This window comes from Cyprinodon variegatus, unplaced genomic scaffold, assembly GCF_000732505.1.
Source record: "Cyprinodon variegatus isolate N-32 unplaced genomic scaffold, C_variegatus-1.0 Scaffold118, whole genome shotgun sequence".
In the NCBI taxonomy this organism is placed as follows: Eukaryota; Metazoa; Chordata; class Actinopteri; order Cyprinodontiformes; family Cyprinodontidae; genus Cyprinodon; species Cyprinodon variegatus.
In genome coordinates, this window is record NW_015150571.1 from 454,856 (window position 1) to 478,582 (window position 23,727).

General features: G+C 37.7%; 3 protein-coding genes across 6 annotated transcripts; all 3 read right to left on the reverse strand.

Annotated features, from left to right (window-relative positions):
• Positions 1 to 1,238: 1,238 nt before the first annotated feature.
• LOC107085204 (UDP-glucuronosyltransferase 2A2-like) lies at positions 1,239 to 5,997 on the reverse strand. Its single transcript, XM_015375421.1, has 6 exons — positions 5,263 to 5,997; positions 4,999 to 5,147; positions 4,749 to 4,880; positions 3,719 to 3,806; positions 2,029 to 2,248; positions 1,239 to 1,876 (listed from the first exon to the last, which is right to left on the reverse strand). Exons 1-6 carry the CDS (start codon positions 5,978 to 5,980, stop codon positions 1,597 to 1,599), a joined length of 1,587 nt encoding a protein of 528 aa, XP_015230907.1. The 5' UTR covers positions 5,981 to 5,997; the 3' UTR covers positions 1,239 to 1,596.
• A 2,100-nt stretch (positions 5,998 to 8,097) lies between these two features.
• LOC107085203 (UDP-glucuronosyltransferase 2A2-like) lies at positions 8,098 to 12,701 on the reverse strand. Of its 4 annotated transcripts, none has more exons than XM_015375417.1 (7): positions 12,531 to 12,695; positions 11,613 to 12,305; positions 11,342 to 11,490; positions 10,981 to 11,112; positions 10,271 to 10,358; positions 9,573 to 9,792; positions 8,098 to 8,673 (listed from the first exon to the last, which is right to left on the reverse strand). In XM_015375417.1, exons 1-7 carry the CDS (start codon positions 12,661 to 12,663, stop codon positions 8,391 to 8,393), a joined length of 1,698 nt encoding a protein of 565 aa, XP_015230903.1. In that variant the 5' UTR covers positions 12,664 to 12,695; the 3' UTR covers positions 8,098 to 8,390. The 4 variants fall into 4 exon arrangements, with proteins under 4 accessions (XP_015230903.1, XP_015230905.1, XP_015230904.1 ...); XM_015375418.1 differs by having other exon boundaries at positions 8,102 to 8,673; positions 11,613 to 12,345; positions 12,531 to 12,701; XM_015375420.1 differs by having other exon boundaries at positions 8,104 to 8,673; positions 11,613 to 11,804.
• Positions 12,702 to 18,653: 5,952 nt separating this feature from the next.
• Positions 18,654 to 21,542, reverse strand: LOC107085180 (UDP-glucuronosyltransferase 2A2-like). The gene is made up of 6 exons (XM_015375380.1): positions 20,831 to 21,542; positions 20,589 to 20,737; positions 20,326 to 20,457; positions 19,605 to 19,692; positions 19,123 to 19,342; positions 18,654 to 18,930 (listed from the first exon to the last, which is right to left on the reverse strand). Exons 1-6 carry the CDS (start codon positions 21,540 to 21,542, stop codon positions 18,654 to 18,656), a joined length of 1,578 nt encoding a protein of 525 aa, XP_015230866.1.
• Positions 21,543 to 23,727: the final 2,185 nt, after the last annotated feature.

Genomic DNA, 23,727 nt, shown 5'->3' on the forward strand with positions numbered 1-23,727 from the left:
TCTGCAGCTCCGCCTCCTTAAGAAGGAGCCTCCTGATGAGCAGATTGAAGACAGGTGTTGCAGTCAGCTCATGCCCCCAGGAGATCTTGTGCGCCCTCTGGTGGAGAAAGTGGACAAAACCTCCAGATCCCAACAAGAGCTTAATTTACCTGTCATTCAGTGACACGTCCTAAAAAAAAGTATGAGCACAGATGCTCTTTTTTAGACTTGAGGTGTTGAAATATCTCTCCAAACTCCAGACTTGAGGCTGAATTTCAACATAGTGCTTTAAATGGGGCTTAAACATAGTTATCACTAGTGGGGGCTTGAATACAATTTTGCTCTTCTTCTAGGTGTTGCCACATGTTGTGCTGGTACGCAACACATAAAAGCTAAATCAATAGATAATTTATGGCTTCTTATAGAAAAAACAAGGAGTTTTAATAGTTTTACAAGGAAAATAAATCTTTTTAAGCAACAGAAACAAATATTTTCTCACTTTGTATATTTCAGGTTATGGATGTGAATGCCCCCTACACTTTAACAGATTAGCAGGGAAGAAAAAGCCACAAACACAGCTGATTCATGATTTAAACATTTTAAGTTCTTCTTAAAGCGCAAATCACATCCATTTTTTTAAATAATACAGACCGCATATAATGATTGCAAATCTAAATGTTGAGGACTGTTGTTACAGAGGTATACATAACTCATACATAACTTTGAGATTAAAATATATCCTTATGTTTAAAATTTTAAATAAAAAAGTTAGAAATGTAGTTAAAATGACCTTTAGAAATAATGCAAACTTCTTCATGCATAAGGTATCAAAAGAAATTATAAAGTTGTAACTGGACAAAAAAAGTCTTCAGTGTTTTTTCCATTTATCACATTCATTTAAGAATAATTTTATGAATTTAGTACAAAATCGTTGACACAGATTTTAAACATTAATTTTGGAGCATGAAGCAAGCAACACATTATTTTCAGTTTTCTGTAATATTGACCTTAGACCTTCATTTTGCGCCACACATGCAGTTTAGTAAGTTTAATTGATATTTTTTTATATTTAGTCTTTAAGATGTACCTGATGCTTGATGAGGGACCTAAAGCTGTCAGTAAACCAACATAAAGAACCCACTTGTCTGCCAATTCTTCGTGGGAGGGGTAATTTGCTAATACTTCATATTTGCGTGCAATGTAAATAAATGCAGCCCAGATCATTTTCATTTCAGCACTTTTTATTGCTCATTTGGAACTGTTAATGCATTACAGTACAAAAGTGAAGAGTATAAACACACACAGAAATGAAATAACACCAACTGGACACTTAACATAGTGAACACATTACTCACACAAAAGCATGATGGTAGTGGTATCATGCTGATGTGAAATTCCTGAACTGAATTTAAAGAATGTCTGAGTCAGTGAAAACGTCTTATGAAGCTAAATATAAGAAAAATCTCATGGTAACACATTAACCCTTTTTAAATCCTATTTCTTCTTTTCTAAAAAAAAATCAAGAATTTTATATTCAGTGCCACAAACACCACTGATGTGTTTTTATAAAATAAAATAACAATGAAATAAATGTAAAAAAAATCCCACTTGCATTTTTTAATCAGCTTTTGTTTTTATCTTTTTGCCACATGTCTTTTGACAAACGAAGCTGCAGATCTTAAAAAAGACGAAAGTGACGAGCAGAGCTATAACTGTGACCAAAGCTAGGACGTCCAGACTGTGGTACTGGTACCAGCTGAGTTGATGGGCCTGAACCCGCAAGTGCTTTGCTCCCTTGTTTCTCATGGTGAATTCGATCCAGAAAACTGCCTCATCCCGGGCACTCATGGGTCTGTTATGTTGGATTCTTGACAGCCGCATTGCATTTTCCTTGTAGCTATGAAATTATGTAAAAAGAGTAGAAATCAGGATATCTGAAAATACTTTTAAACATTATGCTTTAGATCATTCTGAAGTCAGTTTCTATTTTTACAGGAACACTGAAAATAGTATGTAACATTTACAAAATAAAATTATTTAAAAACTTACACTTTTTCATTAATTACAGTGTTGACCGCATCTCTAAGGCTCTCAGTTGTTAAAGAGTTAAAGTTAACAGCAACTGCTGCTCCTTTGGCCTCCATGTGCACCATGTTGTCTGCCTGGTCACCAAACATGGGGATTCCCACCATGGGAACGCCGTGATAGATGGCCTCATAGATTCCGTTTGTCCCGCCATGAGTGATGAAAGCTCTTGCTTTAGGATGACCTGATAGAAATGAAAGTTATTTAACACATGCAGTATGGCTCACAGTAAATATGTCGACCAGTTCAATATTAAAATTTTAAAGCATGCAAATTATAATAAATAATAATCATAAATAAATGTTACAATTTCAATGTAGTATTTTTCCTCATTTCAAATTCAGTGGGTAAAATAACTAAATCAATAACTATCAACATCGACTGATGTGAAAGGTTTATGTTGTAAAACATTTTTCCACCAAATTGCACAGTCCTACACATACAACAATCAGAAGTGCTTCTAAAATGGAGGACATTTTAACGGGCCTTTTTGACTTTAAAAGAGAGTTGTAATCAAGTTTGTTAAATTGAAATTAATAAAGGACTCAGCTCAGTAAAACCTTTACTGAATTCTGACCTCATTAGATTGCGTTAAGCACAACATTTCAAATAACATTTCAATTAAAAAGTCAACTTTTCTAGTGTCCATGCAATGTTCCCAACACGTAACTCACTTAGCACATTTAAAAAGTAAGGTGTAATAATCTAATTATCTAAATTATTGAGGAACCAAGTGACTTTTCTGTTATTCAAACTTTAAAACAACTGTGATTTCAATAATACATATAAAAGGTTTAATATGAATCCATCGATTATCAAAATGTAGTAGATAAAGTTATAAAGTTATTTTATTATACGTGTGTGGTGGGGCAAGTTAGCTGAGAAACTTTTTCAAATGCCATTTATTTATCTACATATGATTATTATACATTGAATATTAATGATTAAAAAAAACAAAAAAAAAAAGATGTCCGTAGATTTTAAAATCTATGGACATTGTTGGAACAGATGCTACACTGAAAAATAGTGCTGTGCAAGTAATATATAAAATTGGAATCTGTCTTTTATTCCAGTTAGATTGGATTCACACCCTTTCAGACTACACTGTTGTTGACTACTTCCTGGAAACAATAACAGTATGCAATTCAAGTGATTTCAATCAAGCTCCCTTCCCATGACTACAAGCCTATTGCTGTCCTGTCTACCCGTATCTCAGCACTCCAAATGTTCATTGTATAAAATATAAAATGCAGATATTTTCTGCAGAAGGCAGTGTCTTCTTAAAAAGTAACTTTAATCAATTAACTTAGAAAAGCATAACTTTATACCGTAATTACCATAATGGCTTTCTAAAAGTAAAAAAAAAAAAAAAGCATTTAACTTACTGAAATATAAAGCTGTCAATCTCTCATTCCCAACTTTGCAAATATATAATATAATAGATTGCTCTTTTTTTTTTTAATTAGCAGAAATCAAATCTGACAGATTAATTGCGGATCTGTAAAAAACCAAGGTCGACTACTGCAATGTATTACAGTTTATAGAGCCCATAACCCCTGTTCTGGAAAATGCTTTAGTGTATTTTTTTTAAAACTCTTTAACATTAGCACCATCGTACTAATACCAACGTATGCCTTTAATTATAGGTACCCACCCAGCAGGTCATTTTGTGGAATCCAGTCATACACCTTTGTATTAGAACCCAGAGTTTGGGGCCTTTCACCACTGTATCTCCACAGCACCTACAAATATTAAAAAACGTAAAATAAACACAACAGTGTTTCAGATCAAACAGATTGTGTACAGTTGAGCTGCCAGACTAAACTCTACACATTGTATGATTTTGCAATCGTACTCAGCTACAGCTCAAACTGTGCAACGAAATCGCAGGAGGAAAAAGTTCACAGCTCATTATGTATGTTCTTACACCGTACGGCCCGACTCTGATGCGATTTAACTGCTCACACTGTACGTCCAGAAACCACACGTCGCACTCAGCGCCAAGAGATGGCACTGGTCAGACTCTTCAATCTACAGGAAGAAGAACTCCCTTTTTTGCACACAAATTTCTGGTAAATCGGCTCGTAGCTCTACTTCAACAGCAAGATTTACCAACAAATACCTGACGAGGGCCAACTGAATTTAAAACATGTTAGATTTTCTCCCGACCTTACGATTCCTGGTTGGGATGTGGATAATCAGCCCTTGTTACCCCCTGTACACTACACGACGCAGGACACAAGATCAGGCTGAAACTCGTCCCGATCGAAAATAATTCTCGCATGACTGGAGAATCGGCCCAAAAAGGGTAAAAAAAATCATACAGTGTATACACCCCATGGTGTTAGGACTGAATTAATACACAGTTTTTCTTGTTGTAATGATGACTCGAAGAGCCTTATAGTAAAATCATGTTCATCCATATGAACTCACATTGGCTCCTTCCTGTAAAAATCAAAATCATTTTGGTAATAATATATTGAGTATGAGGGGGGAAAAAAATTGTGTTATTCTTTACCATCTTATAAATTCTTTGATTCCAACTCTTTGGTTAGAGAAAAGTATGGTAAAATTGACTAAGATTTTCTACTATTCTCTGGCTGATTATGGCGAGAAAAGCAACAAAAGCAATACATGTGGTAGTGAGACATTTAATATTGCTGACATTTGGAGATCCTTCTGACCTTTTGTGGAATCTGAGCGAGGGCTGAGGCTATCATGTTTGCTTTTTCTATGCTCACATTCTTGACCATAGATCCCAAAGAAAAGACCACGATCCCGGCATCTCCAGAGCTTTGGACAAATGTTTCCATTTCCTGCAAAATAGTAATACTTGAACCATTTGATAAAACTTGATTACAGCCCTTTACTCAGAATGTTAAAGGAATATTGTGGCAATTTAATTTACTTCAAAAGCATGGATTATTACCCTACCTCTGGTAAAGGTTTAGCCGGTCCACAGTGGATCCCGCCCACAAATTTAAAATTTGGAAGGAAAGGACGAGGAAATTCAAAATCCCAGTAAGTTCGCATCAACCAGATATCAGCATTGCCCATCAGCTCACAGGCACTGGTGGGTTTTCCTAATGCAGCGGAAACATAAAACGTAAAAGGTTATCTTAAACTACACTGAAGATTTTAAAACATTGTGTTCCATAAAGTTCATTTGTCTTCTCTAATTCTCTCAAATTTGCTTACCTCTGATTTCAGAGTAGTATATGTCAAGTTCATTCCACAGAAACTGTTCCATTACTTTGTCCTGCAGAGCATAGAAGAGGACGTTCCACAGTCTCTCTGAGAAGTCCATCTTGTCTGTGAGTTTGCTCATAGCACCAGGGACAAAGGAAGGTGGAGCAGGTAGCTGACCACACATCCTTTCCCAGTTATGGGCTAAGGAAAAACGCAGCGAGTAAACGAGGGGGATGCCCAACATGTCTGCAGTCAATTCACTCCCAGGGTAGATGGGATCAGCAAGAAGCAAATCATGTTTTCCATCTTTTAATTTTTTCATGATGGTTTCTGATTTTACAACTCCGTTCAGCATACTTAGAAAAGCCCTCATGTTTTCCTTTAATAATCCTATGAATTTAACATATATGTCAAAGTAACTCATGAACTGCATCTCGTATACGGAGAAGTGAAGAAAGTCCTGAAATAACCTTTCCATTTCATTCACAGAGAGAGTGATGTTAAAAGGTTCGTACTGGAAGCGAGAAGGTTCGCTGCTGTTCATGAACATCGATGCGCTTGGAATCAGGACGGTCACCTGATGTCCTCTGTCCACCAGGGTCTCCAGTAGAGGCTTCATGTTGATCCAATGGCTGGCCTCAGTGTACCACACCAAAATCTTTCCTCCATTTGAGAATTTTGAAGCACCAAGTAGCAACAGGACTAAAACAGTAAGGTGCAGCTTCATGATGACTGTGTGTCTGCAGTCAAAAAGAGCTTTGGCGTATTTAACAGCTGCATCATAAAGATACTGATTAACTAAATGACCTCTGACTTGCTGCTCTTTGCACTGAATAATACAAGATAACAAAGTCACTACTCGAAAGTGTTAAGCAACAGAAAAAGAAATGACTGTAAGCGTTGGTTAGTTACTTGGTTAATCACTTCTGTTTAAATGTTGTACAGTTATGCATTCAAAAGTTAATTAAATGACCTGAACAGTTTTCATGTACGTATGTATAAATCATACAATATTTACAACATATTAATAATATTATTAGTCCACAGTTTGTCAATTAGTTTGTCAATTGGTATGCTAGTCATGTAATATTTAGTCAAATTAATTCAAGACTGTTATGTGTTGTTCTGTGAACATGCTCACAGCTGGTGGTGCATTAGGACAACAGACATACGTGTGATTTGAGCTTAAATCATGGTGAAACTGTGAACTCTGTGTAACACTTACGATGAGTTTACAGTTGATAAAACATATAATAAGACCAGTGCTAGGTTCAGCTATGAAAGTAGAGAAATGTGTAAGTTTATTAATGACCACAGACCAGAAAATATGATTTAACTGCCGGCTTATTGTTTGAAAAGAGCAATATTACAAACAATAGACATACAATGACACAAAATTCAATTCAAAATAGTTTCCCTATTTGTTTCAGAATAATCGGTTTGACCCCTGTTTAACATTAACACCTAATTTTGGATATTAAAGGATACTATTTATTTAAACCTAGGTTATAGTTATATTTATAAGGGGCTTTAATTTCCTGTTTCAACTATTTCTTGTTTCTATTATAACCCAACAGACAATTTACATTCCACACACTTACAATGAATACTGAAAATGGTTCAGGAAGAAAATCAATAAAACACAGCAGAAACAATTCAGCAAAAGATTGGTTAACTTATGCTTCAATCAATGTCCTTTCTCTCTGTTGATCCTGAAGGGTTAACTCTGAATTCACTGCTTTTTTTAGCAGGAAAAAAATTGGCAAATCATACCAGTTTGGATTATTTGAAATGTCCAGCAGGGGGCGTATCTCCTGCTAGACGGCAGTTTTAGGGCTTCTGGGTTACGGCTCGCCATCCTGTTTCTCTCTAGTGGAATCCAACTCAGCAATCGACTTCCCCGGTCCAATCTCAGGCAGAAACTTAAAGGCCTGGTTTAATAACCAACAAAGCATAGCAAAAGTTCTTTTTAGCTTTGCTTTCTACTGAATAAAGTAATATATAAATATATATAAAAATATATTTTTTTTACTATTTTGAGACCTATTTATTTCCTATTTATTTATTTCGTATTTTATAGCTATTTTTATGAAAAGGTTTATGTTTAGTGAGGGCTATGGTTACCTGGGTTACACCTGCTCACATATATGTACGGTACTAAATTCACAACTACCTCCATTCAACATACAGGAATGTATTAAAAGATAATTTAACTCCAGTATGTAGTACTGTAGTAGGCGGTTGCTGTAAAGTATGTGATTAAGGGAAGACGCTGCTTTATCCAATCTCTGGGGTTACCAGGTTCCAAGCTTCTCCTGTAAAACTAGGAATTAAAGGTCCAGATAGCCCATTGTTTGAAGCAGTTTTACTCAAGCTTTGAGTGTGAAGAATGTGTTACCAGCAGAGACGATCCCCACGTGTCCTACCCTACCTAATATGGACACATCTGGATCCAAGCACAAAGACAATGTTGGTGTGGGGGAACAGAAATGTATATTTAACTGATTTGCAGGGGGTCCAGGATGCCCTTCTTCTGGTAGCGGGCGGCAGACGTCTCAGTTCAGAGTACTGAAGAATCCTGGTCTGACAAATTAATCCATTTTGGATTCACTTTTTTGGTCCAAAGAGGGAAATGCAATTCCAACCCATTCTAAAATTCTAGTAAGTGTGCATCAACTTGGCTTCATTTATTCAGCATTTATTAAGAACTCAATCTTGATGAAGCTTTGTTGTATAAATTAGTGACAAAAAAAAAATCTTTAATAGCTGGAGCACCATTACAGAGAACCAAAAATGTAAAGAAGTAGATATGGTATTAAGAGCAAATTGTAAAAACTCTCCTAATAAATCTGTTTTCTGTTGAAAGACTCTCTGGATTGGACACAATGATAGCACACTGAAGCACAAAGGAGGTAGTATCATACTTTATTGTTTTATTTATCCAGTTTATCAGAATTAAAATAATTATTAAAGCCTAACACAAAAAATGTACCAAAAATAAACGGCAATGGTTATTTTATTTGTGTCTGCTTTATTGTTTATTTACTGTTGTTAAAATGTGTGCAAACTTTTAAAACTGCAGTGTGCTTAATGCCAGAAAATAAAGAAAGTATGTTACCCAGCCTGCAGTCAATCTTTTATTCAGCTTTTCTTTTTGTAGTTTTTCTGCCACAACATCTCTTGAAACAGAAGCTGCAGGTTTTTAAGAGAATGATGAGGAGGAGCAAGTCTAAAATGATGAAAAAGGTTATGACATCCAGGCTGTGGTACTGGTACCAGGTGAGGTCATGTGACTGAACCCTCAGATGCTTGGCTCCTTTGTTTCTCATGGTGAATTCGATCCAGAAAACCGCCTCATCCCGAGGACTCATGGGTCTGTCGTGATTTATTCTGGACAGTCGCATTACATTCTCTTTGTAGCTGTGGAAGGATAAGGTAAAAATCAAGAGCTTGCTATACTTATCTTAGTTCAATGAATGATCCAATGATCTATCCAGTTCTGTATTTGACTGAGTAATGTTTACTTTTTAAGGCAAATACTTTGTGTTTTTCACTCAAATGTCTCAGGGAAAAAAAACAGGCCCTAAAACCACCCAAATAATCCCAAATAAGTAATGTTAGGATGGTCAAATTAATTTCAAAAGTCACGAATGACCCATGGATGGGCATGAAATTGGCAAAATTCCTGGAACTATAGCTTTGGCTCTATCAATTATGTTATTGTTGTTATGATTGATGTTTTTTATCTTAATATTCAATCAATATATTAGACTTTTCTTGAAGATGAACATTCATGTATAATATGCACACAGTTAAAAATTAAATTTTTATATTAATGTAATGTAAGGGTCAGTATTAGTTATATGGTTTATTAGATTTGCAGCTTGGTGTTAACTAAATGCATGAGACCATCAGTGGGATGAACTGGCTGTTTGTGTTTCTGTCATTTTCTATTCTAAATGGGAGTCACACCAGGTCAGACGCATTTTTCATTATGTAGGTCTACCGTAGTTATAAAGGAGATAAAGTTGGCCAATAACCTGAAAGCAGTTTAATGTGTATTCTGTAAAGTTCAAGAACTATTCTAAAGCCTTTTCTGAGTTGATCACCTATATTTTTGGTGCAACGGAGGTTTTGCTGGTAAACAACCTCTGTGGTAGATTATGAAGTCCACCTGCCACAGTGGCTGGTAGTCAAAAAAGTTAACTCCAGGCCCTGTGCACGGACCCCCATCTTAAGACCATGATCCCATGGCGGTTCTTGTACTCTTCAAAAATGAACGGGTGTTTTATTACTACAAAAACTTGACAACTACTCACGATTTGTTATTAATGACTGTATTCACAGCATCCCTCAGTTCGTCAGCATTTAAAGAGTTGAGGTTCACAGTAACTGCTGCTCCTTTGGTCTCCACGTGCACCATGTTTTCCGGCTGGTCACCAAAAATGGGGATCCCCACCATGGGAACGCCATGGTAGATGGCCTCATAGATCCCGTTTGTTCCACCATGAGTGACAAAAGCTCTAGTTTTAGGATGACCTGATGGAAGTCAAAGATATTCATTATTTGCATGGCAATGATGCTGGAAAAAAAAAAACAGGTATCATGTTGATCATTGTGATGTGCCAGCACCAGCTGTATCATGTCAGGATGTGGCAGATTATCTATTTCCATCCATACCTTTTTTTTAATCCATTAAATAGCTGTGAGTTATTAGAAGTTAATGGTTGTATTAGGCATTATACAATTAAAATTAATTGATATCATATCATATCAGACTTTGTGATATAATATTTATTAATATAAATGACACCTTATGCTGAAATGCAGAATTTTCTGGGTAAAAATGTAGTGGCCCCGATTCAAAACAGCAATTTTTAAGTGTGACTATTTGAGAAACTTTACAGTTAGATGTGTTACAATGAGTGTCGAAATATGCAGTTTGTATGCACCCTATTCAGCAAATCAGTTTGTTAAATCAGTTTTCCTAAAGTTTGATGGATCGTCTTATACGCACCTAGCAGGTCATTTTGTGGGATCCAGTCATATAATCTGGTGTTAGGGCCAAGCGTTTGGGGTTTCTCTCCGCTGTAACGCCATAACACCTAAAAATAATCAAACAGGTTTTTTAACAATGTGATCTGATGCATCTTCTTTTAAAAACAGAGCATGTGTCTGTAATAGTCTACACAGGTGAATAGTGGAATTATAAACTATACTTTAAACACTTCAAACATGCAGAACATCTTTTTTAAACAATTAAAAATGCCAGCATTGATATTAATTGAGAGTAATCAAAAAAGAGACAATAACCATAGATTGTTATAATCTTTTTAAGAACAGGGAGGGAGGTTTTTGATGTAAATGAAAAATCTTAAACACGCAAACAAATCTAAAGCTGCTTCTGTGAATCTACTTTATTTAAGGTGTTAAGTTGCAAAAGGATTTAAATGTAGACTTAACACAAAGTTAATATATATCAAGAATTTGATGAGATATATTGTTTAGTGACTATTGCTATCACAGATTTTGGTTGTTTTTTTTCATCCGTCAATAAGTGATGTGGCATTGAGAGCAGGAATATCTGTGCATATGTATTTGTATCACTGGGTATAGATGCCTACATGGTTAAATATGTGTTTTCATGATGGTTTTTAAGTGTTTTGCATGTTTGAAATAAACAGCACCAAATCCAAAACAGTTGGATTCTTTTTCAGATTTTCTGACCTTTTGTGGAATCTGAGCTAAAGCTGATGCGATCATGTTTGCTTTATCTGTGGTCAGGTTCTTGACCACAGTTCCTAAAGAGAAGACCACGATTCCAGCATCTCCAGAGCTTTGGACAAATTCTTCCATTTCCTGCAAAATACCAACATTTTTATGTATGAGTGAGTCAGTTATTTAGATTTCATTCTGATTTATGTTCATTTATGGCCAGGAAACAACTTTCAAGATAATGGATTAAAGCCCTACAATTTTTGGTAAGACATCAAACAATTTTGTTTTTAGTTTTTAGTCATGATTTTGAAATCTTGACTTTCTAATTGTTTACATCCAGACTTATAGCAGAGGAATAGTGTCGCTCTACCTTTGGCAAAGGTTTAGCTGGTTTGCAGTGGATCCCTCCAACGAATTTAATGTTTGGGAGTGAAGGACGAGGAAAATCAAAATCCCAGTAGGTTCGTAGCAACCAGAAATCAGCATTACCCATCATCTTACAGGCGCTGGTGGGTGTTCCTGTGACAGTGAACACATAATAATAACTAAACGTATTAAACTTTGCGGGTTTATTGAGAAACATATGATTAATCATAACTATTAATCAACTTGTTGCTATCCATCAGGTTCAGGTGGCTTACCTCTAACTTCTGAGTAATATTTGTCAAACTCTTTCCACATGAACTGTTCCAACAGGAAATCCTGCAGAGCGTAGAAGAGGACGTTCCCCATTCTCTGAGGGAAGTCCATCTTGTCTGTGAGTGAGGACATAGCCGCAGGGACATAGGAAGGAGGAGCAGGCAGCTGAGCACAGTGTCTCTCAACATTATGAGCTATGGAGAAACGCAAAGAAAAGACCAGAGGGATGCCTAAAATATGTGCAGTCAGGTCACTGCCGGGGTAGATTGGATCAGCAAAAAGCAGGTCATAGTTTCCCTCCTTTAGCTTCTTCATCATGGTTTCTGATTTCACCACGCCGTCCAAGAGCTTGAAAGAAACATCCATGTTGTCTTTCATTAAAGCAAAAAATCTAAAGGGAATCATAACGGGATTTATGACATTTATCTCATGCATGGAGAAGTGAAGAACAGCTTCAAGTCTCTTTTCTAGGTCTTTCACTGTGATGGCCACGTCAAAAGGTTCGTACTGGAAGCGGGAAGGTTCGCTGCTGTTCATGAACATCGATGCGCTCGGAACCAGGACGGTCACCTGGTGTCCTCTGTCCACCAGGGTCTCCAGGACAGGCTTCATGTTGATCCAATGGCTGGCCTCAGTGTACCACACCAAAATCCTTCCTCCATTTGAGATTTTTGCAGCACAAAGTAGCAGCAGGACTAAAGCAGAAAGGCACAGCTTCATGATGACTCTTTTTGTCTGCGATTAAAAAAAGTGCTGGTCTTTTTAACAACTGCATTGTAAAGATACTGATTAACTAAATGAACTCTGACTCGCTGCTCTTTGCACGGAATAATACAAGATAACAGAATCATCCCATAAAACTCGTTGTTATAGGAGCAATTACAGCTGTAAAGGCAGCTCTATCAGAAACAAATACATACCTCTAATTTGTGTAAAGTAATCCTGATACAAGGGTCGATGTATGTACTGTAAAATAAATGTAAATGTTTTAATCCCTTTATAGGGCAAGTGGCCGTTTTTGGGAACTTGCGCACCACTAACAAATTGAAGCATTCCTTTCACGACACCGGTCGGATCGGGTAGTCACACCCATAGATATCCATAATAAAGGCATAATAAAGGCTTTTATTATGGATATCTATGGTCACACCCGCCGCTCCTCTGTTAGTTCAAGAAACTCATGATTTATATCCAGCCAATCAACAAAGATCTTACTAGGTGGTCATACTCATCATTTCGGCATTTGACCAATCAGATGAAACCTTGGATGGAACAAACTTCCTCATTCTCGAGATGTGGAAAGAAGTTCCTTTTTGGCTTGGAAAGCGTCCAAATTCACAGGGATAGATAAAAAACTAACCATTGAAGTCACTTAAACTCACACATTTAACATTTGAATTGTTGTGTAAAGTGATGACATGTATGTTACATGCGGAGGAATTGAAGAAATTTGTGAAATTAGAGAATGAAAATTGCAGGTGCCATATTTGATCATGCGCCCTCTTGTGGTAAACACTGGAGTTAATATGTTATGAGTCTTTTTGGACAAATGCCCTATGCAAGTACTCAGTGCATCTTCATTAAAAATGAAGCAGTATTACTTAATATATTATAAGATTATGTTGCCAGGAGTGTCTATAATACATTAAATGATTCAAATAGAAGCCCAGAATTGTAGGGTTTTTTGGGGGGTATTTATATTTTGTAATAGCTGTTGTTTTATCAGTTATTGTAATAAATACAGGTGATTTTGGTCAGTTTTATGATCTAATAACAGTTTTTAAAATATTTGTATGTGTTTTGCAGTGAAAAGTGGCATTTTTTTAATCGGTTTAATATCCTACAAAAAAAAAGACTATGTTAATGCAGTGAATATGGTTAATATTTGTCAGTTTTATGACCTAAAAGCAGTTGTTTGACTTTCTTTGAGAAACTTTTTATTAATTTTTTTTGCCAGCTCTCTACTCGACTGTTTTACTGCAAACCAGGAGCAACTGCCATTGTGCCAGCCCACCCTGCCATCGGTGATGATGGCGGGGAAGATGATGACGATGTGTCAGGCCTAGACTATGTCCCACCAACCCTTAACTTGGACATTCAAGGCCTAAGTGAGATGGGCCCCTCACTTAAGCGATGCATGCAACCTGCAATGCCAACATGGGGGGCATTGCAGGTTGACATGTTGGTCCACCTTTACCATACCCCCATGAAGTCCAGGAGGAGGTGCCTCCGATTGTTCGCATACACCATTGATCTTAGCCTCTCAAATGCCTGGATCTACAAGTGCAAGGCCCTTGGTGTGAATGCGATGTCTCTGAAAGATTTCAAAATCAACGTGTTCATGAGTGCCAGTAGCCTAAGGTCACCCATCACTAGATCCCTGAGAAGCTCATCATCTTCATCTCACCATCTAACCACCAATGACTATAGTCCCCCTCCAGTCCGAGGACACTGCAGCCACACCCCAAATAAGGATCTGTCCCTCTTCCATGTCCCTGTCCATGCCAAACACCAGACCTGCAATTTTTGCAGCTAAAAGGCAACATTGTGAGTTCAAATGTGTCTGCGGGGTCTGCAAGGTCCACCTCTGTCTAAAAGCTGAGCGTAACTGCTTCAAAGACTACCATCATTAATGTAATGTTCCCTGCTGTCGTGGGATGTTACCTGGTATGCATTAATTTAAATTAAGTTAATAAGTTGTTAAGTTATTATGTTAAAAAGGTAATAAGTTAAAAAGCTAGTACATTACAAAGTTAATAAGTTAAATAAAAACTCTAAAAAGCAACTATAATAAGCCAAGTACAAATACTGAAAATACACTAATTTTAGTGCACATGTTAAAACTAATGTTCTGAGTTGTATATTGCTACAAAACATGTATTTATTTCACTCTGTAAGTGTTTTGCATGATTGTTCTTATAGAAACACAGTTTGGAATACCTTTTACCAGGTCAAGTGACTGTTTTTGGTAATTTCATTAATCGCAATATTTGGCATGAAAATGTTTTTTTTTTCAAATGCAACAGAAGTAATGATGTCTTCTTCTGTCCTCCTAGAACACTCTTGGCTTAATTTTTTTTTTTTTATTTCAAAGTATTTCAATGAGTGCCCTATAAAGGTTTAAGCTCTGAACTCTGAAAGCTTGGAAAGTTTTTAATCCACATTTCTGTGTCACTGAAAGCTAAATGTCATATTTTACAACTCAACCTCTCCTAAACAAACAAAACAAAGGAATAAAAAAAGGGGAAGCAGGAAAACTATGGATTTGATCCATATCTAATGAACAAACGTCAGGTTTGGAAATCGCATGAATCTTTAAATCAAGAACCTTCCATTTGGCATCTGCAACAGATCACAACCATTTTTGCCTTAAATGATGACTTATTTATCTATCCATCTTCAGCTTCATGATACCATTAATTATGAACAATTTTTTGAGTAACTCCACCTCACTTGAGGCAGAGACGAGCCCCATAGATCAATGAACCCCACAAACACGGTCAGCAACAAGCAACAGCTCTGAGGGAACTGATCTGGAAACAACCACAATCTTTCTCGTATATCTGATGTTTAATGACAGTGTCAAGGCTCAGAACAGTGGATCTGCAATAACAGCAAGGACATCTTAGGCAAGAACCTTTGCAGGAGAGAAACACAGGTTAGTGACCATGTTAATCTGACGGAGGATGATTATAAACGTGTGAGTCACTAACCTGGTTTAATGGTCCAGTCCGTGCAGAGAACAAGGTAGGAGCCAGCCGGTGGGCTGCCAACAAGTTGCTCCGGGCACTGCCCAGAGAGTGCCAGAGGCTGCAGTCCTGGAGGACAGAGAACAAGCAGGAGAACAAATCCGGACAGACGAAGGAATGCAGGATAATCCAGAAGGCAAAGCCAAAGCCGGAGTTGAGGACGGGCTCAGGATTCAGAACCAGGAGAACAGAAGTTCAAAGAGGTTCCAAAAGGGAAATCCAGGACGGCAAACAGCTCCAAGTTCAGCAAACATGCAGAATCCAGCAAGAGTCCAAAAAGAGGTCAGGCAATCAGATCAGATGGGAACAAGCAGGCTCAGTGGTTGAGAGGCAGAACAGGTCAGGATCAGGTAATCAGAAACACTAAGGTAGCACTAGAACACTCTCACCACTGAGGAATGGAAGCAAGCTGGTTAAATAGAAGCAGGAGCAGGTGGAATAGATGAACGTTAAAGAGAAACTAGGTGGAGTTGGGCAGGTGAATGAAATGAGTAGTCCAGCCAGTCATCAGCACGAAAATAATGATAGACTGTCAAGGAAATGTGGACGACCCAGTTCACCCTCACTACTAATTTGGCTTTACGCCATATTATGTTATGCCATCAGCACCAGACATTAGTCACCAATACATGGTGATCCTAGTGGTGGCCTTCAATATCCAACACATAAGACTGCAGGTTTGGTGATAGCATGAGTTAAATAGCAATATTTGGCTGAATGTCACATGATACTGACTATACTCAATGTTTACTCTCAGCCTAAACATGGTTTTCGTTAGAGACAACCTGGTGCTAGCAGAGAAATCAAAAATAAAAGACAATTTTGATCAAACTTTAAAAGGCTTTTCCTTTATAACACTCTTTTTTTTCTCCAAATAGGGGACTTAGAACAGTTTTTTTTTATTGATGAGCATCTGGATTTAAGGACTGGCCACCAGACAAGCTTCAGAAATCCCAGCGGTTCGTCAGATGTTCAGTGAAGACAATTCAATCCATAAAAATAACTTTCTTTGCACATTTGGTGGAGAAATAACAGCAGATATCAGATGACATCTGATACGATGATGTGGCTCAAAGGTGTCTGTGGTTTGTGAATATTCAGGAGGTGGGAGGTGCAAACACTTGTCTTTGGGAATCAATGTTAATGGGGAAATGTCACTTCAGATTGTTTCACAGTTAAAGCTTTTGAGAGCTTCTGCTGTGGACAGTTTGTCCCCTTTGTGACCAAATGCAGATTACTCTGCTGAATAAAGCAAAGTCCAAAGAAACAATAAGACATTTGAATATTGGCTTAATCCCATTTAATGGAGTCTGTAGTGTTTCAGGGTGTACAATGAATGATGTTTTTATCCACTGACCCAAGTTTCAGCAAACACTGAAAGCTAAGGGAACACGGTAAATTTAACCAGGAAAGAAAAGGGTTTCTGCAGAGGATTAACACAATGAACTAAACAAAACATGTATAAATTCAATTTATTTATTTATTTTTTAAATTAAATCTAGTTTGTTTTCATAGTATTCTCTATATTTAAAATGATAATGAACATAATCAGACAAGCGTTTTTTCATAAGATAAAATGTACAAACTACAATAATTACATGCATCCATCTTTTCCCATTTAGTCCATCAGAGTTGTGGTGGGGATGGTGCCTGCGGTCTATTGGTTAGAGGCGGGGTACACTCTTGGCAGGTCACCAGTAAGTCACAGGGTAACACTGGAGAAAAACCATTAATGCACAGGGAGAAGATGCAAACTCTTTGCAGAAAGACTCTGACAATATTTATTTAATATACATTAAAGAGACAGGTAAAAATATATATATTTGAAAGCAACATGTGTTTGTACCACAGAAATTAAAGTCATACATGTGTTGATGCATCTTGGTTTAATCAAAAATGAAACATATGGAGTCCATGGTTGTAGTGTAACAAAACAATTTTTTTGAATGACTAAAAATGTTAACAAATGCAGCTCAATTATGAATCCTAAAAAAAATTCCTAAGCTTATTTCCATTTTGAAGTGTAGCAAGGCAAAGCTTACAAAGACATAAAAAAATTTTGTGTTACGAACAATTGCTAGTAACTCCCAACATACAATAGATTATATAAAAAGGCTGGGTGACAAAACAAGGATCTCTTGAAAGATGTTATTCTATTGCAGCAAACCAAAAGGAGAGGAAATGACAAAATCAGTTTTTTTTACATCACACTAATGAATACTTTACGTGTATGAAAGCAATTGTGCATAAGAGTACAAATAAATGTATTAACAAGTTGAATAACAGATTGGGCATTAACTCTAAGCATGGTGGTGGCAGGATGCTCCTGTAGTGATGTTTTTGAACTGCAAAGTCTGGGAAGTTGATTAGAACTAAAGCAATGTTATTTAGTTGCTAAATACAGACCATTTGCAGATGAACAGACATAGAAATGTTACAGGTGGTATGGTAGGCGCTGTTCAGGCGGTATAAAGGCGGAAGCTGTGAGCATTTCTGGGAAGGTGTCAGTTTCTGTGAGACGCCAGGACGCCTCTTGGTTCTACACGTTAGACATTTATCAAGAATGTGGGTGAGTGTTTTTAAAAAGGGCGGGTTATATTGAAGTTTTATAAGGACAAATACACAATTTAATTATTTGTTTCTTTGTTACAGTAGGAGGCCCTGTGGGTTCTTTAGACCAGGCTGTTTTAAGGTAATTAAAACTAGACATTGATTGCATTTTTTATAATTTGGTGTTTTCTGTTTGTTTACAGAGATAGTTTTTCTTGCTCCTGCTGTCCTGAGGTTTATGTTTTTTTTTTTTTTTTTAGTTAGTCCGACCCTGTTTGGTGTCTTTGGTCCCATTGTTCACTTCTAAGGGCAGACTAAGTGTTTGTTTTTTTTCTTCTTATCTTTTTTCCATTTTTTGCACGTTCTCCCTTAGCATGTGTGGGTTCTCTCTGGGTACTCTGGCTTGTGTGCATTGTCTGTTTTTCACCTGATTGCTGTGAAGTCTTATATAAGTGTGAAATTTCTTGTTCTGGTTATGCGGGTTTGTTCGCCATCCACCAATGTCAGAGTGTAAATATCATATTGTCTACCTTAAGTCATCAGCCTTGTAGAAAGAGAGGAAAATTATCTTTGTTTAATAAAGAACATGCACTTTTTTCGACTGAGCTTGTCTCTTTACTCGGGCTGTTACAGAAGGAAATTGGTGTCATATTTCTAAAGGTCGGGGGGTTTTAACTCAAAAGATCGAAACGTTCTTTTTTTTTTCTGTAATGCACTAGAATGATTTATCTTTATTGAATTACTTTACTCAGCCTTTTTCTTTGTCTTTTTGCTGCATCCTTGAAAACACAAGCTGCAGCTCCCAATGAATATGAAGACGAGGAGCAGAACCACAGAGAGGAGGAATGTTAGAACATCCAGGCTGTGATACTGGAACCAAGTGAGCTCATGGGCCTGGGCCCTCAGCTGCTTTGCTCCTTTGTTTCTCACTGTGTATTCGATCCAGAAAACCGCCTCGTCCAGAGGATTAATGGGTCTATCATGGTGGATTTTTGACAGTCGCCTCATGTTTTCTTTGAAGCTGTGGGCAGAATTGAAACAAATGAAGGAACACATTCAGTAGGGTAAGATTAGCTGTTATAGTTCTCACTATAAAGAGTTATTATAGAATAAGCTGGAATAGCTGGAAAAATCTATTGATGAAACAGAGCCATCTATTGGTGTTTAATCTTACTACAGCCGTTTTATATTAATACAGATCATGTAGACTTACGATACATCATTGATGACAGTACTGACAGCATCTCTCAGGCTCTCGGCTGTTATTTTGTTTAGTTTTACTGTAACTGCAGCTCCTTTAGCCTCCATGTGCACCATGTTGTCTGGCTGGTCACCAAACAACGGGATCCCCACCATGGGAACGCCGTGGTAGATGGCCTCATATATCCCGTTTGTTCCGCCATGAGTAACGAAAGCTTTTGTTTTTGGATGACCTGATAGGAACCAAAGTAAAGTAGCCAAGTCGTTATTAGAAATCACGACTCTATGTAGGTTTTCTAAACAGGTATCTCTGATGTTTTAATGTATGTACATAGTGGCAATCCAGTGAACTATGATGAAAAAAACCCACAACAGCAGTACAGTAAGTCAGTGTCTGCCTGAATTGAGAGCTTTTTGTTATATATTGTGGTTTGGTGTGACGTTTATTTCCTTTCATGCTTTCCTAAAAGGAGGCTGACACTTAATGTTCCTCACCTAGCAGGTCATTTTGTGGAATCCAGTCGTAAATTCTTGTGTTTGAACCCAGAGTTTTCGGTTTCTCTCCACTGTATCGCCACACCACCTACAACCATAAAACAGGAAAACTTTTTTACTAATGTGAGTTAGTACTCTACACAAACTGGTTAAACAACCAGTATAATGAACATTTATGTATAATGCACTATGAAATGACATGACTACAAAAAGCTGCCTGGGATGAGATCATAAAATAGGAATTAAAGGACACTAGCAATATAGATCTTTAAGTGTTTCTACCTTTAAGGCAACAAACTAAATTACTTGATCTAATCTAATCTAATCAAATTGTGTATTTAGGAGCAGTAAGTAAGAAATAATATGTTATAAGATAATATGTCATAAGATTAGACAGATGCACTAATGCATGAGCATTCACTGCTTTGAATATAGGCAAAGAACCTAATAAAGAATAACTATGTCATTAAACAGGAATCACAGAGGTCTAAATCCAAAGAATCAAATGCAAGGATATATATATATTTTTTTAATTTGTTTTTTTTTTTTTTTATAGCCAACCATGTAGTTTAATTATAACTCTAACTAAAAGAAGGATTTTACAAGGGAACCCAGAGTTAGATGGGGTGGATATGACATGTTGTTTCTGGAGATCATTGATAATCTAAAGGGAATATTTTAACTAAAGTTAATCTGAGATGATTCTTGGAGATTTTCTGACCTTTTGGGGAATGTGAGCGAGGGCCGACGCTATCATGGTCGTCATTTCTGTGGTCAGGTTCTTGACCTTAGATCCTAATGAAAAGACCACGATCCCAGCATCTCCAGAGCTTTGGACGAATCTTTCCATATCCTCCAAAACAGGATTTTTTTTCATAGTCAGTGATTCATCAAACAGTTTTCTTTTTTTTACTCAGAATTGTGACATCTTCATTTTCTGTTTATTTACATCAGGACTTATATCAGGGTAATAGTTTTTCCTACCTTTGGCAAAGGTTTAGCTGGTCTGCAGTGCATCCCTCCGACAAATTTAAAGTTGGGGAGAAATGGACGAGGAAAATCAAAATCCCAGTAGGTTCTCAGAAGCCAGATGGCTGTCTTACCCATAATCTTACAGGCACTGACAGGTGTACCTGATCCAAACATGCCCATAGATGATTTCTACAAACTTATTTAAAACTGATGTTAGTGTGATAATTGTTATCTTGGATTCTGAACAAACTCACCTTTGATGCTGGAATAGTATTTATCCAGTTCTTTCCACATAAAGTTATGTACAATGATATCCTGCAGAGTGTAGAAGAGAACGTTCCACAATCTCTCTGAAAAGTCCATCTTGTCTGTGAGTTTGCTCAGAGCTCCAGGGACAAAAGAAGGTGGAGCAGGTAGCTGACCACACATCCTTTCCCAGTTATGAGCTAAGGAAAACCGCAAAGAAAAAACAAGAGGGATCCCCAAAATATCAGCAATGAGGTCACTGCCAGGGTAGATTGGATCAGCAAAAAGGAGGTCGTACTTTCCCTTCTTCAGCTTCTCCATCATGTGCTCTGATTTTACCACTCCATCCAAGAATTTCAGGAAAAAACTCATGTTAGTCCTCATAAAACTGACAAATCTGTTGTAAATCTGATAGTAGCTCATGTGATCCACATCGTACATGGAGAACTGAAGGAACTCCTCATTAAGCTTCCGTTTCCATTCCATTGAGACAGAGATGTTAAAGTGTTCGTACTGGAATCCAGAGGGTTCAGTGCTCTTCATGAACGTAGATGCGTTTGTTGCTAAAACTGTCACCTGATGTCCTCTAGCGACCAGTGTCTCCAGAATCGGCTTCATATTAATCCAGTTACTTCCATCGGTATACCACACCAAAATATTCCCTCCATTTGTTCTGTTTGCTGCATAAAGAAGCAGCAGGACAAACAGATGCAGCTCCATTGTAGTATAAATGTTGATGTAAAAGAAGAAGTAGAATTTCAGCTGTAAGAGACCAACCTGAAGCCTTTGTCGTGGGTAAAATACTTTAAGCTGCAGGGATCACGGACAGCATCACTGGGAAAGGATGACCTCAGATCTGTGGGTTTGTACAATAATGTGTCATAGAAGGAAGTTGGCTGTATATGTGTAACCATTCTGTTTAATGATTTCCATGGTGATTAGTTTTGAGTCATTCAACCAAGTAGTGGATTCGTTTTTACCAGATTCCAGTTTTAATACAACTTCCTGTTCATCAGTTTACTGTAGTTATTCCTGTAAATATCACCTTTTGTCAATAATTCAACCAATTATATTTATGTGATCAGTGCATTGTGGCGAGAATATCTGAAAGAAATAGAATCAAACTCACAAAAAGAATAAAATACAAGTGAAAGCATAACATTAAAAAGTATTAGGACATCAGAGTACTACTACTGTAAGTAAGATAGTAACTTCTGAGTTCATACTCAGAATGAATGTGGTCTAAAACAGAAAATAAATACGTAACTTTGCCTTCCATGTTTTTGAGCAAGTTTCTCTGCTTCAGTTGACTGAATTTCTATAACTTCTATATTATCCTCAAAGTATTTAGGTACAGTAATATGTTTACAATTTCATCAGGCCCTAGCTTTACCTAATCCACTCCTAAATGTATATCACACTTGTTGTCGTCTCCTGCTTCATCTGGGACCATGTTGTGGGGGCATCAGTGCAAACTCCCAGACTTCCCTCTTTGCAGACACCTCCTCCTGCTGAGGGAAGCCTGAGGCGTTTCAAAGCCAGCAAAGAGACATAGTCTTTCCAGTGTGTCCTGGGTCGTCCCCTGGGCCTCCTTCTGGTAGGACGTTCCTGGTGGGATCACCCTCGAGGAGGCGACCTGGGCAAGGGCGTAGGTTTGATCTCAACTGTGTTAGGGACACTATTGGTCTTAAGTTTGTGGAGATAACAACATCCAAAACATGAAAAGTAACTTGAACCTAACTTGATTTCCACACGTTAAAGCTGGACTGTAAATGTCATGATCGCAGCGGTAGCTTATCTAATTACTCAGTTCATTCACCTGTGGTTGCCTCCCCGCTCTCTAATTATCATTGATCTTATTCACCTGCTTCCTCTGCTATATATATGGTTCAGCCAAGCTATCGGGGCCAGATTAATTATTCGTCTATTCTTTGTTTATTCGTGTTATGTTTTCGTGTCAGTTATTTATATTTGTTTCATGAGAGTTAAGTTCCTGGTTCATATTCTTATTCATAGTCTTGGAGGCCAGTGGATTGATAGGTTTTGTCTCCTGTCTCCTGGTCATATCACGGCTCTTGTCTGCTGAGTCCTCAGGGTTTTGGCTCGGCGTGCGGGGGGAGAACAGGTTCTGGTCCTTCTCCACGAAACCCTCAGGGTTTTGGCTCGGAATACAGGGAAGGTCAGTTTTAATCCCCGTAAGCCTGGCTCCAAGGTGGAGCCCAGTTTAAAGTTCGGCATTTATCCTGGTACCAAGTCTTGTCTATGTTCCTCTCTAACACTGAGCCTGCCTGTCTCCATCTGAGCATGTCTGTCTGAGCTCGCTGCTGGACTCATAGAACTCTGAACCTGCCTGAACGCTCTAAGGATTCCTGGATTCCATTTGTTCCTGTTTGGATTGGAACCCCTGTTCGGGCTCCTGGATCTCGGAACTGTCCGGTTCTGAACTGTTTGTTTGACCTGGATCAGTCTCCTGCCTGCTCACTGGCGTTGCTGCATTGGGGACACTCTGGGCGGCTCTTGACTGCATCTCGTTTGGCTATCCATCGGCTGGATCCTGCCTTCCTCGGAGAGGATGGACTGAACTGTTAAACTATTTCATGGTCACTTACCTGTGTTTCTCCCTCTAGAGTGTCAGTGATTGGGCGGTGCCCCGTCCCCCTCCTGCAGCCTCTCCGTTCCTCTTATCCTAAGCAGCCCGAGTTCCGTTCTGTTTTATTATTTTTCTGTTGTTAAATGAGTTGAAACTTCCCCTTGTCCAACTTGCCTTAAATACTGGGTACATCTTTCCTGGTTTATGACAGTAAATACACTATTCACTGTATTCTATTTCATCTAAACATTGTTTTTATACTCAATAAAAGAAATGAAACCTGCTTTTATAGCTGAACTGCCTCAAAGGGTCATC